This window comes from Cucumis melo, chromosome 2 (assembly GCF_025177605.1).
Source record: "Cucumis melo cultivar AY chromosome 2, USDA_Cmelo_AY_1.0, whole genome shotgun sequence".
NCBI classification, from domain to species: Eukaryota; Viridiplantae; Streptophyta; class Magnoliopsida; order Cucurbitales; family Cucurbitaceae; genus Cucumis; species Cucumis melo.
Window position 1 is genome coordinate 10079797 of NC_066858.1, and position 17372 is coordinate 10097168.

At 35.6% G+C, this 17372-nt stretch overlaps 1 protein-coding gene across 5 annotated transcripts in view; it reads right to left on the reverse strand.

Annotated features, from left to right (window-relative positions):
* Positions 1–17372, reverse strand: part of LOC103487213 (uncharacterized) — a 106475-nt gene that overhangs the window by 9126 nt on the left and 79977 nt on the right. For all 5 annotated transcript variants that reach the window (XM_051081657.1, XM_051081659.1, XM_051081660.1 and 2 more), the window contains 13 exons: positions 12416–12571; positions 11280–11891; positions 11139–11210; positions 10580–11029; positions 9945–10116; positions 9134–9863; positions 8076–8192; positions 3354–3624; positions 1367–1480; positions 1184–1267; positions 662–712; positions 184–345; positions 1–95 (listed from right to left, as the gene is read on the reverse strand). The exon at positions 1–95 is cut by the window's left edge and continues 222 nt beyond it. In XM_051081657.1, the coding sequence (XP_050937614.1) occupies positions 1–95; positions 184–345; positions 662–712; positions 1184–1267; positions 1367–1480; positions 3354–3624; positions 8076–8192; positions 9134–9863; positions 9945–10116; positions 10580–11029; positions 11139–11210; positions 11280–11891; positions 12416–12571 (3086 nt within the window). The remainder of the gene's footprint in view (positions 96–183; positions 346–661; positions 713–1183; positions 1268–1366; positions 1481–3353; positions 3625–8075; positions 8193–9133; positions 9864–9944; positions 10117–10579; positions 11030–11138; positions 11211–11279; positions 11892–12415; positions 12572–17372) is intronic.

Genomic DNA, 17372 nt, shown 5'->3' on the forward strand with positions numbered 1-17372 from the left:
ATCTGAAAAGATAGCAGTTTTACAGAGAACTTCTGTTGATCCAAACTTTGCAGCAAATCGATTGTTATGTTTTTTGCACAAGCATATACCATCTCCTAAATAGATATAATAAGAAGAATTTCAGAGAACTTAAAAGTATGAGGAAACAATTTGAAAGCTATGTTCAAATACATATATACAAACCTCAGGGGCAGAATTAATTAATGATATACCAATATAAGATATAAAAACCGAAAATTTCTCCGTGTAATCAATGAACTTTTCCTGTTTCTGAACAAGTTTTTTCTTTTCTCCAAAATGAGAGACACTTGGAATATGATGGGTTGAATCAACAATGCTCAAAACCTGCAACCAAAGCAAGACAATTGAAAAATAGTTCAAGATAAATCACGTGTACTACATAGACCGTATCTGAGAGTTTTAGCATGGTTAAAATCACTTTTGTGATAGCTAAAAAGCAGTTTCCACGAATTCAAGGTAACAAAAGTACTTTTGCAAATATTCAAAAGCCCATGATAACTTCAAAAGTACTATTGAGTATTGAAAAGCTGTAGAACCAAAAATCAAAATGATATGTTATAAAGAACTTTCGATGAAGTATTTGCAATTAAGAAATTTTATAAAAGGGCTCAAAAAACACAAGTTGACTATAAGAAAATACCTTTGTTGCTCCTTCAGCATTAACCGATAAATGCAACATCCTCTCATTTTTCTGAGACACAAGTTAGAGATAAGTTAAAAGCTAGATGATATATTGCAGTTGCTAAGGTCAAGTAATAAGCATAACAATGCATAGCTACGAACAACAGTGAAAAAGAAGCCGTCTCCATTTAGAAAGAAAACAGTGAAATGAACAGTTCATTACCATGGAAGCATGTTAGCCCTTAAAACTCCAATAGTTTGCACTCAGACTAAAACGACTCTCCATGATCAATTTTTCTTTTACTTGTCTTCCTCATTTTTAGTCAGACAGATCATAAGAACAAATTTCAGTATCACACAATTATTTGTTCAACAATATTCAAACTACTGTCATACATAACCATTTCCCAATTTATGATAAAAAGGTTTATTAGTTGCCATAGAATTGTGATTTTTAGTTTAGATTGGCAATATTTCTCCAGCTTATCATTAGCCAAATCCTGAATATAGTGCTAAAACAACGAAAATTAAAAGAAAATACCCCAGTGGTTAATGGCAAACACACAGGAACGAAATCCTGTACATCATCAAGAGCATAAGATCCTAGTATGCGCTCTCCAGGAACCTAATAATTCGCAGAAGAAATTTGTTAGCAGATAAAACTAGCAGATATAACAATCAAGAAGTGGTAGTTTAATTCAACACATAGAGCACAGGTTCCCACCTCAATAACTAGACGACGTGGGTAGCAAGGTTCATCCCAAGAATATGGGCAAGATGTATAAGGGTGAACAATGGTCTCGAAATTTTCACATCTTTGTTGGTAAATTCGTAATCTCTGTCAAAGAAGCAACCAAAACATAAATTAAGTGTTCTTTTAATAATTTATTTTAAAGTAAGAAAAATAAAAAGTAAAATGTATTATCAATTATCTTACATAACTCACTAATTATGACAGGAATAAGTTATTATTGTCAAATCCTTAAACCATATGTATTAGGATTAGTTTGCTTTTCAATTATAAATTGATTACTTGTCTTCTTGTATTCACAACTTTTAAACATCAATGAAATTCTCTTATTTAGTTTACATGAGTTTAGGCCGAAAAACTCTTTGTGAAAGGAAGCTTTGTGAGTTGTGCCGGTTGCTGTCTGGGCCAATGTTGATTGACATCGGTGGAAGACCAAGAAACTCTCCGTGAGAGGAAGCTCTGTGAGTTGAGCCTGTTGGCAACAGGCATCTAAAAAGGGAACCCTTAAAATTATATATAAAAAAAGAATTATCATGATTTTCCAAGAAAGGAATTTTATAGAAGTCTATAATTTTGGTTAGAAATTATTATTTTTGTTACGGTGAACAACCAAGAAAGACAGAGAATACGCCAGAAAATTCAAGAATCGCTCCAACAACAACTATGATGAAGAAGCTTATTCAAGAACACCCAATTTGTATATCACTAGTAAAGTTTTTGAAGAAATAAAGATGTCAAGAAAACCTAACGTTTGTTGGGAGAGAACTCAAAAAGTGAAGCAATTTTCAGAACATTTGCAAGAACTTAAAAGATGTAATTCAAGAAATTCACTACGAGGAAGAAAATGATGAAAACAAATCGAGGAGTCCACACAAATTTTCTCAAAAAAGAAAAAATACCCACGGGCAAACTGGTCTGAAGAAAGTTGAAAACCTAATTACAGTCGACTACGAAACCACGGGGGAGATCACATGTCTCAAATAAAAAAATTTGGGTATTTCGTCGGATAGGCAGAGGTTACCAAACCAAAATATCCGACCAAGAAGATGAAAGATACATCGTTTGTGGAAAAGAAGAAGAAAATCATGTAATTGATGAAGAAGATCCTCAAAAGCGTGATGGCAAGCCATTTGCAGTTGTACTTTAAGGAGAAGAAGACATCACATCTTCTTGGCAACCCATTTGGTCTAACAAAATTTTATCCGTTTTTCAAACCCTACCCGGAAGACCCATGATGCATGTATTCTGTTTCTGCCTAAAACACAAACCCAAATACAGTTCAAATTTGGACCTCATTCTCTTTTATTCAAGTCTATTGACCGACCCATACACAAATTTAATGAACTGCAAAAACCTGTCCCCAATTGGTTTTTCTTCACTCTTACAAAAGGGTTTATCCTCATTTTCTGAAAATTTTGCACATTCTTTTTATAATAGAGGTTTTTTTTAACAAATTAGTTCTTGGATTCATTGGCTTGATCATGAAGATTAGATATTTTTTATGTTGAATGTTCCAAGATGTTTACTTTGAGTGGCTTACTTTTTTATTTTTCCCTTCATTTTCGTTTTAAAACTTGAGGACGAGTTTTTTTAGGAGGGATAGAATGATTCAGTAGGAATAGGGTATTAGGATCAAATCCTTAATCCATTAGGATTAGTTTCTTCTATTTATTAGGATTAATTTCTTTTATTAATTAGGAGGATTTTGCATTACGATTATAAATATAAAATACTTATCTACTTGTGTTCACAACTTTTAAACATTAACAAAAATCTCTTGTATCAATTTAGCATGGACAATTCAATTATACCATTAGGGCTGTAGATAACTCTCAAGCAAGAGAATAAAAAACACATTTTTTACATTGGAAAGTTCCTAAAACAATATTGAAAACACTGAAATATAAAAATTAAAACCTAAAATATTCTTTCCAAATGATTAAGGAACAATGTCACCTACCTCCTTTGAAAAGTTATCTATTCTGTAAGGTACATATCCGGTGTCATCATCCGACAGGAGAATCAAATTTGTCCCTAAATTTCCATGACCATTTCCAACAATCTTATTGTCAATTGATACATCAACATTCTGAACTTCAATTCTAAGAACTTTTGAAGAACCAGTGATATAATTTCGCATTTTCACAAGAGTATCGCCAAGTTGATCAGGTATGAAACTGCCAGACCATTGCCACCCAGGTTCGTTATAACGAACAGAAACCAGTAGTTCCCTGATCATAAGTTGAAAATCAGGCAAGCAAGGGAGTGAATAAGAGAACAAAAGCACGTGTTATGCAATAAACAGAAAAAACAAAATAACTGGCTATCACCATAAAAGGATATGGGAATATAACAAGCAAACCAATCAAATGAATATTGCATCAAAACTACTTGATGGGTAGTGTGGTGGAATTACTCGATAAGCACTTTTATTTCAAAAAAGGTTTCTGAAAAAGGGAAATTCTCTCACCTTTCTCTCCTCCCTCTCCTCTCTCTCGTCTCCCTCCCCCTGTTCTGGCCACGACTTCAGCAAACTTCAGGCGTATTCAATGGACTCAGAAATGAAAGTGAAGAGTTGCAAAATCATAGATTCCTATTACTGCATTTGGTTTAAAAAGGGGTCTCACATCGAAGACGTAGATTTCCGAAAAATTCTTAGATTATCCAAGCACCAACTATAATGGTTTGTTGATTCAATTTCAGGTCTAGTCAAAGAACTTGATTGGATGTTCTTAAAAAAAAAAACGGATGTGATGGGAAGGCAGCTACGAGACTGACAGAATTCTGAACCCCATCAGGTTGGTTTATGATGTGTGTCGTTCAAAGTGCCTCCAAAATCCAATCTATTCACATCTTTTCAAGAGACTCAAAGCAAGGATTGTTTTGCTTCCTGAATATGATAAAGAATTTTTTGACGATTTATGACTACACATTATGGCAATCCAAACTACACTCTGATTGTGATCAGTTAGGGTTGCGAACATCCCACCTTCCAAAACCAGTTCAAGTTATGCAGATGAACTCAAGTTCTCCGGAAAAGAAATATACTTTGTTTTTAGTACTCCAAAACAGACCATAGGAACATTTCCTATTTCTACTGGCCAGGATCAAGAGCAAAAGTTCGGATGTCAGAAGACATTTTATAGGAAGACTTATCCCATCTTTGGATACTTAAAAGATTATTTGCATTTGACGAGTGGAAGGATATTAGAGTTATTTGGAGGAATTGTTTTCATCTGAAAATAAGCATCAATCTGTTGTTTGCAGAGAAAGCTGTTTTCAGAGTAATTCAAGGAAAGATTGAAGATCTGATTATCACTCCAGGAAGGTGATTCGATTATAGAAAATACCATCCTCTTTGAAAAATGGGATGAAGATAAGCATAGTAGACCAACTCTCGTAGGAGGTTTTGGAGGGTGGATATCAATCAAGAACCTCTCTCTCAACCTTTGGCGAATCGAGATTTTTGAAGTTATTGGTGCATATTTTGGAGGTCTGGATTGCATAGCATTGGGCGCTATTAATCTCAATAATTGCTCCGAAGCAAGAATTCAAGTACGAAAGAACTTATGCGGCTTCTTACCAGCTACTATTGAACTAAAGAGTGAAAACAGGGGAAGTTTTTTCCTTAACTTTGGGGACTTTGAGCCAGCTGAAGATCCAGAGTCCATTAAAAAAGATCTATTTTTTAGTGATTACATTAATCTGATTGATTTGAGTAGATTAAGTTCAGTTGCCATTGATGAAGAAGTTCTAGTGGAAGTTCCAGTAATGGGAAATAACGAAAGTAGAGACAAAAGACACAATTTTACGTGGAAACCCTAGTAACGGTGCTGATGATCTTATTATTTTCTAATAATCATTAAGGTACAAATGTGAAAATTTATAGGCAACATGAGCCTAATTAAAAGAATAAAAAATTGGGGCAAAGTAAATCTTAACTACCCATGATCTTTTGTTATGACATAAGCCCATTATTTCTAACAGGAAAACATCTATTTATGCAAATTTCATCGATTACAAAAAACCATTTGAAGCTTTGAGAAAAGTCATGAAAGATGCAAAGTCTGATTGGTCGGTCACTGTCATAGTCAATACAACCTCACCGGAGAAGGCATCACAGTTCAAGCGCCAAAATTCAAAAACATGTGAAGAAGAGGAAGAGTCAAGCGCCATTGAAAAATTAATGAAGCCTTTGATGAAAGAGAAGATTGGCGGCCAAAAATAAATTGCAGCAACCACGCTGATGCTTCTTCAAATGAATCCTATGCCTTATTTAGGCTTGGCTCAGAAACAATGGACCCCATAAAAGACTCAATGAAGTAACACCTGGCTTTTGGTATGCAAATGGGGAAGAGGAAGAGCCTGAGAAAGCCAATTCTCCTTAGTCCATAACTGTTTCTTCTAAAGGCTTTTCATTTCCTCCTTCCCCTTAGATTCACTCCATCTTCTTTGAAATAAAAAAGGAAAAATCCTCTGCAAAGAAGCCCTTTGCTCAATCCGTTACAAAGAATCATCAAAGATTCAAGACTGCTTAGAAATTTTTTATAGAAGGGAGAACATCATTCCACAATACTTGAACAACCCTAATGAACTCTGACCTTTTAGAAGAAAGCTATATGAAGATTCAAACCTCCAATTTTGATTGCAACAGGTCCGTATGATCACATTTTCTAACTTGAATTTCTACCAATCTCATTTTAAAATTCCAGGCTTAGACATTAACTTTACGCAAGGTAGTCCACATCATTTTTAAAAAATTAGAAGTCCTGAGAAGGAACTCTCAGAAGATGAAGCATTGATAATCAAGGCAAGCAGCGAAGAGTTAGAGATTGAGAATTTAGAGGAGTTGGAGGAACATCAAAAAGAACAAGAGGAGGCTGAGATTCTTCATTACATTGAGCCATATTTTCCCAAGTTATTTCTTTCTCCAGAATCCAAAGAATCTTGCAAAAAGGAAGCTGCAAGCTTGAATCAAGATTTGGTTCCTTTCTTAATAGCTTGTGAGATTGAATTAATTTGAGAAAAGAGAAAGTATGAAGATAATTTAGTGGAACACAAGAGGTCTTCAAAGAAAATCGAAACACTGGCTTTGAAAAGATTATTAAGTATTCAAATTCAGATATGGTTCTGATTCAGGAAACAAAGCAAGTGACAATCGACTTTAATCTGATTAAGACCTCATGGAGTTCAGGCTTTGTTGAGTTCACTGGAAGGAAAAATGTTAAATACCTCCTTAGATAAAAGAGTTTGATTGCTTGTCTAAGCGGCTCTTTCACTATTAAATCTCTAGTCTATCATCTATCCCCAGCTTCACCTAATGACAATGCATTGCAAAGGAGTCTTTGGAACATGCTGTTTGGAAGTCTGAACTGTGCTTCGGTATTACAGAAAAAGCTCCCATCCCATTACCTTTCATCCCACATGTGCCACCCCTTTTGTCTCAATTACCAGGAAAATCTTCAGCACCTATTTTTGGCTGTCGCTTATGCTGTAAACTGGTGGAACCGACTGCTGCAAATATTCAATATTGTTTGGGATTTTTAACAATAATATCAGAAATAATGTGCTGCAAATTCTGACGGGTTTAGTCATTAAGAAAAATTCTCTCCTCTTATGGTGCAACAACGTCAACGCATTTCTAATAGAATTACAGATAGAAAGAAATCTCAACGAGTCTTCCTTGATAAATCTGCAGGCTGGAACGATTGCCTTGAGTTTCGTCCAATTAAATGCCTTGTCGTGGTGTTCTTTATCCAAATCTTTCCAAGAGTATTCCTTTCAAGAGATCCAACTGAATTGGGAGGCCTTCATCTTCTGAGTCCTTTACATGCTACCTGTGATTTGCTACAAAGCTCAAGCGATAGGAAGTGTATTTTTTCTATTACTATTATTAGACTGCATCGTGTTAGCCTATGGGGAAAGGTTTGCTCTGGTTTTGTATTTGGCTGTAATCCATTCTTTATTATTAGCATTTGGACATGCTGAGGACACTAAGGGGGTATCGACCTAGTTGAGAAGTCCTAGTGTGCCTACTAATCCTTAGGTTTTGCTCATCATTAATTAATAATTTGATATGTTCCGTTTTAAAAAAAACTACTCGATGGGTAGTACACAGTAAGCACCACTGCCAGTTGGGAAATAGCCTAAAGAAGATCTTCATCAAGAATAAACAGAGACAACAAAGAATATCAATCCAACTTGGTCCAAGTTGTCAATTTCATGTTCAGTCTTTTATTGAAGTACTTATAGAATGAGTCCCGCTGCAATAGCAACTTATTTCTTTTATGAAATTAAAAAAAAAAGAAAAAAATTAATAAGAGAAAAAATTATTGAATAAAATATATTTAATGTGAACTCAACAAATTAGGGTTTCTTGGGGTTATTCCTATTTAACATTTCCAGTATTCGTAGTATTCCTTTATTAGAAATTTGGTCTCTATTTATTCACCAATGTAATAGGTTATTATGTACACTTTGATTTATTCAATATATTATATAAGTCTTAACAACGAAAGAAGTGCTTTCTGAATGAAATAAGTAGATATCTCGACCATTATCATTCTCTCTTTCATCATGTCAAAATTTATCGAGCATGGATTCTGATTGACATAAATAAAACAATTCAAGTAGATTCCTAACCGTGACAATGAGAATACTACAATCACACAAGCCAGTATACCTAGTTGTATCAGTCCACTGAAGATGGAAATGTTCTCCAACTGCCAAAGGGATGATATAATCAGTTCCCTTCTGTTTGTAGCAGATATCTTGGGAACATGCATTACTTATGACATATCTGCAATATTAAGAATGTTAGAAGACATAATAATAATAATAGTAATAATAATAATAATAATCATAATAATAATAAGAGAAATTATTGTAAATGGAAAAACGGCTGAAAATATATACAAATACAAACTTTAAGTGTCTATTGACAAACACTGATAGATCTTCGTAATTTTGGTTCATTTTGCTATACTTAAAAACACTTCTAATAATCATAATAAGGGTAATTGTTTTTCTTAGTGATATATAATTAAATTTGCCTTCAACCACCGGCTTAAGCTTTTGGCTGAACTGGTGGTCTAATATGGTATCAGAGCAGGTGGTCCAGGAAGGTCGTATGTTCAAACCCCTGTATTGTCGTTTCCTCCCCAATTAAAATTGATTTCCACTTGTTGGGCCTTTCAAATATTTCAAGCCCACAAGTGAGGAGAAGTGTTAGTGATATATAATTAAATTTGCCTTCAACCACCAGCTTAAGTTTTTGGGTAAATTGGTGGTTTAATAGTTTTAGATGACGAGACTGCTAGAATTATTTTCAAATATAGCAAAATGTCATTGTTTATCGGTGATAGACATTAATAGAAATGTATTAGTGTGTACTAGTGATGGATGATAGTAGTCAAGATATTGTTGTCTTTCACTTATGAACAATGAAATTTTGTTATATCTATAAATATTTTAGTTTATTTTGTTATATTTGAAAAAGAACCTAATAATAATAAGGAAAATTATTTTAAGTGATATAACTTTTGAAAATATTTACAAATATAGCAAAATATCTTATCTTGGTCTATCGCTATCCAATGCAGATAGACTGTAATATTTTGCGATATCATATAAATATTTTGGTTCATTTTGTTATATTTGAAAATAACCCTAATAATAATCATAATAATAAGAGGAAAATGAAATAAATATAATTGGCAAGGTAGAAGCTAACAATATTACCTAGGCTGGAACATGATTATGCTGGTCATCTCAGGAAAAGATCCAGAAATCGTACTAGATGTAACGGAGATCACATTGGCAGCATTTGGTGACGATTTTGGAATGAGAACAGTAGCTGAACCATTTCTGGGAACAAGATAGAATGGGCTTGACCAAGAAACACTACGAATATCTTCTACAGCACATTCTGGTAGGAACCTGCTCACCCTAACCATAACTTCATCTGCAGATGAGGGTTTACTGGGAGAAAACATATGTGCTCTAACTTTTACTTGCTTAAAATCTAAAGAATTAGGATCGCTTCCACATGCATAGTCACATGAACTTGAACTTACATTACTAGTATTTTGGCAGGATTTCAAGTTATAATCATTTATGCTTGAAAGGACACAAGACTTTTGAAGATGATTGCGTGAAATGAAAGTTTTCCCATTCAAACTGTTCAACTGTGGATTTGAGTTTTCTGGAGTTGAGACAGGAGCTATAGCATGAGAACCACTGCACACAGTAATTGAGCTAAGACCATCTCTTTTGCCAGCAGAACGTTCATGTTCAACAACATCGTAGTATGATGGTACAAAGATGTTCACACCTTTTTGTTCATACGCTGATTCTGATATCAAGAGGGGAATGGCAGTACAATTATATAATAGAAACGGAACAAAAAAGTTGAGTTCTCTGCTACCAGAAAATGCATCCACCGACTTATCAAGTGTTATGTATACTGGACCTATAAGAAGATAAGGGCAGTAGTAAATACTTTTGCTTTTGTATCAAAGAAAGTAAAAAAATAAAAATAATGTCAAGATACCAGGGCTCAGAATTATGGTCTCAGAAAGTGAGAACTTGATTCCATCAAACTTTGCTATTGAGCAAAATGTTTCTGCTCTAGGGAACTTCACATATGAAGGTCTATATCCATGAATTTGGATTTCAAGTTCTAGGTCATGTGAAGGATCAATATGATGGAAGAAAGTTTTGACCTAGAAATAATCAAAGGGGAGATAACTTCAGCTCAAGTAACAATAACTTCAACAAAATAAGAAGGCTAAATATATCAGATGATACTTAAATCTCTTCCATGATTCTCAAGTTGCGTTTAACCTTTTTAGTTCCCAATTTTTCCCTCTATGCATTGAAAATTATCTATTAGGACCTTTTAAATATTTTATAAAAAGTTGATTTACCATTAAATTATTGTTTTACCAACATATTTGACCACACCAACCTAAATGTAATTCAACTACTTACATATTAGAACATTGACTAAAAGGTCAAAATTTACATCACCACCACACCATGTATCAGAACCTAAACATATTTGAGCATGTAGACATGCTACTTAATGAAAGGGAAAAAAAAGAGAAAAAAAGAATTAAAGACTGCAGCCAACCTTGTAGTTCCACCTTCAAAGATAAGATAAAGTAAAGAATATATCTCACAAACCTCTGAAAGAATAGCAGAATGTGTCATTCCACCAGTATCTACAATTAGTTTAACTTCTTCAGGAAGAAAACTCCTCACTGCCAAAGGAGAGCTAAGGGTCAAGTGGTAAATACACCGTTCCTGTGATTTTGCTGGACTGTGGATTTTTGGATCAGGGTCAACTGCTGAATGCATTAAATCATTACCGAACTTCCTCAGCTTCTGATGTAAAGGGAGTTTAATATTTCTTGTTGACATGCAACAGCGAAACGGATCACTACTAGGATGAGATGGATAAGAAACAAAGGCTCTAAATAATCCTACTTTACTCTCCTGAGCAAGAAGGTTAGAGAGGTTACAAGTTTCACTCCACAAGTAAGAGTTTCCACTAGGACGCCACCTCACACAACCAGCTTCAGCCAAATGCAGAGGCAATGGCATTGCTTTACCAGGATTCAGGGGATCTAATATCTACAAAAGAAAACAGAGAGCGAGGGAGAGAGAAAAGAGCAATTGATCATAAAGAATTTATTCCAAAGAAACTGTAATTAGTTTCTCTAACCTATTAAATGGCCCATACCTTCGGAGCCAAACCAAACGGAATGTCAAAGCGGAACTCCAGAGGCCTTGATGTTTGGTTGAAAAGTATAACCTGAATATGGGAATGTTAATAGAACGTCGCTCTGGGTATAGAAGATAACAGAGCTGAATGTTGGCATACCGTGGAGTATAGTTGAATAAGCTTGCCATAGCGTTGAACAGAAACATCAAAAACAACTGGAACTACGAAGCCTCCACTCATATGTTTTTGAAACTTTTCCACGTTATCAGCATCTTCTGACATGTTATCAGACATATCCAGTTCCTCGTTTGATGTCTTGGAAAAGTCAACCTCAAAGTACGTCTGTCCAACAAGATCCATGGAAATGGGAATAGATGGTACAGATGTACCATCAAGCTGGATGGAAATAAAATGATGACCCACTCCATATGTGTGCGGCTCATCTAGTTTTTCCAATGAATGAAAGGATCTGTGACGAAAGAATTGTTTTTCAGCAGATTCACTAATATAAATTGGAACAGAACTTCCTGGTTGCACATATCTTCTTTCTTTGAACTCTGCAATGTCAAACTCAACAGAATCAAAGGGTCCTTCATAAACATGATATTCAAGAGGCAAGGAAGTTAGATTCTGCAGTATGTAGGGAGCATGTTTTCCAGAAACAATATTTTCAGCATGAGGAGAGTTTGGCGATAATTGGCCTTGAGGAGTATCGTCTTTTCCAAACAGATCCCAAGCATCCTTGATCATGTCTATTGTTCTAGAAAGACACTACAAAAGAAAAAATAAATTGAAAGAAAAAACGCTTATTCATCCACTGGCATGGGTGAGAAAATAAAATCACAATAAAAACTACCAATAATAAAAGAAAATACTCAACTCTCAACGACAAAGATGAACAAGATAAACAAACCTACTTGGAAGGAGAGTATTCTGAACAATCCTAAAAAAAATATCTGATTTATTTCCACGATTAATGGACATAAAATCTTGCATATTTACATCTTTGATTAATTTCTGTATTCCATATCTATTCAGTGCATACCTATTTTTCCTGTAAATTATTGTGCTAGCTAGAATTTATTTTCTTTGCCTTTGAGGCTGGAGTCTTCATGCAACTTAACAAAAAAATAGTACAAAGGTTTAAAGATTGAAATGTTTTAAAATATTATTTAAAATGTCAAGAGAACGATGGCAATGCATATTTATCCAGGCAGGGCCTGAGATAACCAGGACAAATCGATTAAATAGACAGCCATTTAGAAAGGTTACGACGTATAGGTGTGAAACTTTACCTCGGTAAAGGATTCTGTGAGGTTTAAATTAAGCTGTGAGGAAGACACAAGATGCACATCAGTCAAAACAGAACTGTTCAACAGGGAAGTACTCTCTTGCTTCCGAGTCATGTTTAATGTAAAGTTCCAAGGCTCCACAAAAGGCTCCCAAAACACCTTCAAAAACAAATGGAAGTATTGAAACAGATAAAATTAAGCATATTCAAGTACTCCTGAATGTAAATATTCATGAATCATACACCAATGGGCTATAGGTACGATATATTTAAACTTTATATATGTACACGTGCATTCGAGATCAACTTGAGTAAGGCATGCTTGCAAGAGTAGTTGACATGATTACTAGTTTTCTTCACATAGAATGTTAGGAGTGAGCGTCACAAATAGAAAAACCGAACTGACCAAACAAATCAACTTTGATTGGTCGGTTCAAAGGTTTAAGTTGGTTGGGGTTGGTTTTGCTGTGAAAAACCGACCTGTTGGTTAATCAATAATAGTGCATGTTGCGTACAATAAGCTATTGATGTAGAAGTTATAACTAATTGTAGGTTATCAATTAGTTAGTAACTAGTTAGTTTAGTCTTTTATTTAAATTCTTGATTTCCAACCAACCTCTGGTTGGTCATGAGGTTATTAGTTAGTTTTACCTTCTGTTAAAGGTTTGTTATAACCACCTTCCCCTTTGTTATAACCAGTCTCTTCTATGCACCGTCGCCCATCCAACCGTCACACCCTTCCGGTCAGCCGCATCCCCACGCGCAGCATCTGCTCTCCGGTTACGGACAGCCACCACAAAATCTGTCAGTTCATGAACCGCTGTCTATTGACCCTTTACAGCAACCCTACTTCTATGGTAACCGGACTTATCAAATCCATAACCGGTCGGGGGTTGAAGTTAGCAAGTCTTTGGCGCATTCCATAATAGATTACCTGACAAGTTCTTCGAAGCACTCTGTCTCTTAAACCCCCTGTGCCGGTAATAAGAAAATGCAGATAGGCGATGTCTCTTTAGCCTCAATTGCTAGCAAAGGACAAATAGTTCCCTTCGACGATCTCACTCTCCAAAATATTTTGCATGTGCCTAAGCTCTCTTACAATTTGTTATAGTAAGATTACTAGTGAGCTTTACTATAAAGCTATTTTCCTACATGAATCCATTCGTTTTCAGGAGTTGAGCTCGGAGAGGACGATTGATACTGCTCGACATAGCAGGGGACTTTAACATCCTTGATGATGATACCTCTAGTAGTAGTATCTCTAGGACTAGTTTACTGTCTTCGTATTTTAGCACTTCTGAAAATGATTGTACTGCCACCTAATTTCGCAAGCTACATTGCTCCCCACGCCTCAATTTATGTACTGCCACCTAATTCTGGCCGACCACCTTTATTCAGGCCCCCTTAGAGTATCTTAAAAAGTCATATCTGCCTTAGAGTGAAGAGCCAAACTCTAACTGGGTGATTTCCTTAGAGTCTACCAGTCCTACTCTCGTTACCATACATAGCCCAGATTCTCACTACGTCCTACCTACGAACCAAGTTCCTTCGAAAACCTACTATAGGAGGAATCTTAGAAAAAAAGTTGGGTTTCCTGCTAATCAGCTAGCTCCAGTCCAAGATTCTGAACCTTTACAAGACCAAGGCATGACTGATTCTATTGACTCACATATTGACAGCTATTCCTGAAAATATAGATAAACAGGGTAATGTTGATACTGAGGTCATCCTGGATGGAAAGGGCAGCAATGATGAAATGAGGTCAGTGCAAGAGTTACTAAAAATGAAATTAAGGAGGATCGTTCAAAAAATATCAATAAGTTCGATCCCTTTCTTAATCTGCCTATTGCATTAAGGAAGGGTACTAGATCCTACACTAAGCACTCTATTGCTAACTATGTTTCTTATGAGAACCTATCTCCTCAGTTCAGAGCCTTCACAGCCAGCCTTGACTTTACTGTGATACTAAAAATATCCACATTGCTTTAGATTGTCCTGAGTGGAAGACTGTTGTCATGGAAGAGATAAAGGCCCTTGAAAAGAACAAGAATTGGGAGATTTTCGACCTACGTAAGGGACACAAAATTGTGGGATGCAAATGGATGTTCACTCTAAAGTACCAAGGTAGATGGTACAATTGACAGACATAAGGTCAGGCTAGCTGTAAAAAGGTTCACTCAGACCTATGAGATTGACTATTCTGAGACTTTTTCTCCTGTTACAAAGTTAAGCACTATTAGAGTTTTGTTGTCTATTGCAGTGAATAAAGATTGGCCCCTATATCAACTTGATGTTAAGAATGCATTCTTGAATGGGGGTCTTAAAGAGGAAGTATATATATGTTTGCCTCCAAGATTTGAAGCTAAATTTAATATTCAGGTTTACAAGCTTCGAATGTAAACCTTCGAAAATCCTTATATGGGTTGAAACAATCACCAAGAGCGTGGTTTGACAGATTTTCCATTTTCATCAAGTCTCAAAGGTACAATCAAGGGCACTCTGATCACACCTTGTTCACCGAAGTCTCCAAGGCAACAGAAATCGCAGTATTGATTGTCTATGTCAATGTCGATGAATTGTGCTATTAGGGGATGATACTCATGAGATCATTCAACTAAAGAAGAAGGGGTTTTAGTTTGAAATCAAGGATTTGGAAAATCTGAATATTTCCTTGGAATGCAGGTGGCCAGATCTAAAGAAGGCATCTCCGTGTCTTAGAGAAAATACACCCTTCGTTTGCAAACCGAGACAAGTGTGTTGGGATGTCATCCTACTGACACTCCTATTGAATTCAACTGTAAACTAGGAAACTCCAATGATCAAGTTCCAGTTGATAAAGAACAATATCAGCAGCACCTTGTGGGCAAATTAATTTACTTATCCCATACTCGTCCTAATATTTCTTTAGTTGTGAGTATTGTCAGCCAGTTTATGCATGCTCCCTATGAGGATCACATGAAAGCTGTCAAAAGAATTTGAGGTACTTGAAAACAACACATAGTAGAGGGTTGGTGTTTAGAAAGATCGATAGGAAGACCATTGAGGCAATACTGAATCGGACTGGACAATATCTATTGTTGACAAGAAGTCTACATCCCATTATTGTACCTTTGTTTAGGGCAATCTTGCAACTTAGATGAGTAAGAAGCAAAGTGTTGTGTTCAAAAGCAGCGTTGAGGTCAAATATCAAGTCATGAGTTTGGGAATACGTGAGGAACTTTGGCTCCAGAAAGTCCTGTCTGATCTTCATCAGGAATGTGAGACTCCGTTGAAGCTCTTATGTGATAATAAAGCCGCTACTAGTATTGCTAACCCAGTTCAACATGATAGAACTAAACACGTTGAAATTGATCGACATTTCATCAAAGAAAGATTTGACAGTGAGAACATATGCATTCTGTACATCCCTTCGAGCCAACAGGTTGCTGATGTTCTCACCAAGGGGCTTCTCATACCAAACTTTGACTTTTTGTTAGGAAGTTGAGTCTCATTGATATTTACGTCCCAACTTGAGGGGGAGTGTTAGTTTATGGAAAAATTAGTTTGGGAAAGTTTACCAAAAATATTTTTTTCCTTTTTTCCTCTTGCCCTTGTGTATTCTATTTAATCTCCCTCATTGTACATATTGTAATTTATAAGAAAATAAAATAATAAGAACGATATATCGTGGTTTTTCTTCCGGTACTCGGGTTTCCCCGTAAATCGGTGTATGTCTTTGTCTCTACTTTCAATACTTTTTCTTAGGGAGATGCTCAAATGACAAGTTTTAACCAATTAAAAATAGTTTTAAGCACTACCCCTGCTTTAGGATTTCCAGATTTCCAACAACCCTTCGAAGTTACTGTAGATGCCTTGAGAGTTGGTATTGGGGCTGTCATCAGCCAAGATTAACATCCTATTGAATAATTTAGCAAAAAACTAAGTCCATCTAGGCAGAAATGACCCACTTACGAATAAGAATTATATTCCCTAGTTTGCCTTAAAACAATGGGAACATCATCTTCTTGGAAAAGAATTTATTTTATCCATTGATAATTTTTCTTTAAAGTTCCTCCAATATCAAAAGTCCATTAGTCGTATGCATGCTTGATGGCTTCAATTTCTACATTGTTTTGATTTTGTCATCAAACACACTCCATGTATTGTTAACAAAGTAGCAAATGCTTTAAGCAAAAGGTACTCTTCTAACTTTACATAAAGGTGAAATCATTGCTTTTTCTCATATTCAAGACTTATATCTTGATTTTAAAGACATTTGGTCTAAATGCAGCAACCACCTCCCGGCTAATGACTTTCACATTTTTTATGGTTATCTTTTTGAAAACAACTCTCTATACATCCCACACACTTCCCTTCGAGAATCCCTTCTAAAAGAAGCTCATAGTAGTGGTTTGTCCGGCAGCTTTTGAAGAGACAAAACCTTAACTCTACTTGGCAAAAATCAAAAAAAAAAAAAAATTTTTGGTTAAACGATGCTTCATAAGCCAAAGCTCTAAAGGATCTAGTTCCAACCAAGACCTTTATTGTCCATGTAACGACCCGACTCTTTATGCTGAATCGAAGCGGTTACTGAATCTAGGATCAGTGTTTAAGTCATAAAATCTGGTGTAAATAAATGCAAAGAAATCTAGCAAATGTATTTATGAAAGATAGTTAAGGTAACATGTAGAAATACGAGTTAAGTTTAAAATCCCTAAGCGGGCCCTATCTACAAAAATAACCAAAGTAAATATGCAGAAAGCCGAAACATGAATTTAACTGTAAAGTAAAACATGTGCGGAAGCAGGAAAACCCCTATGGCTCGCCACGGTCACTTCGCGTCGCTCGCCAGCTTGCCTTTGCCCTTACCTCGTCCTCTACCTGAAAACATAAAATGAAGAGAATGAGTATAAAAAAATACTCAGTAAGGGACCCACTACTAGTCCCACTAGGTGCCTGTTGGCTTCCCTATCGAGTCCTGA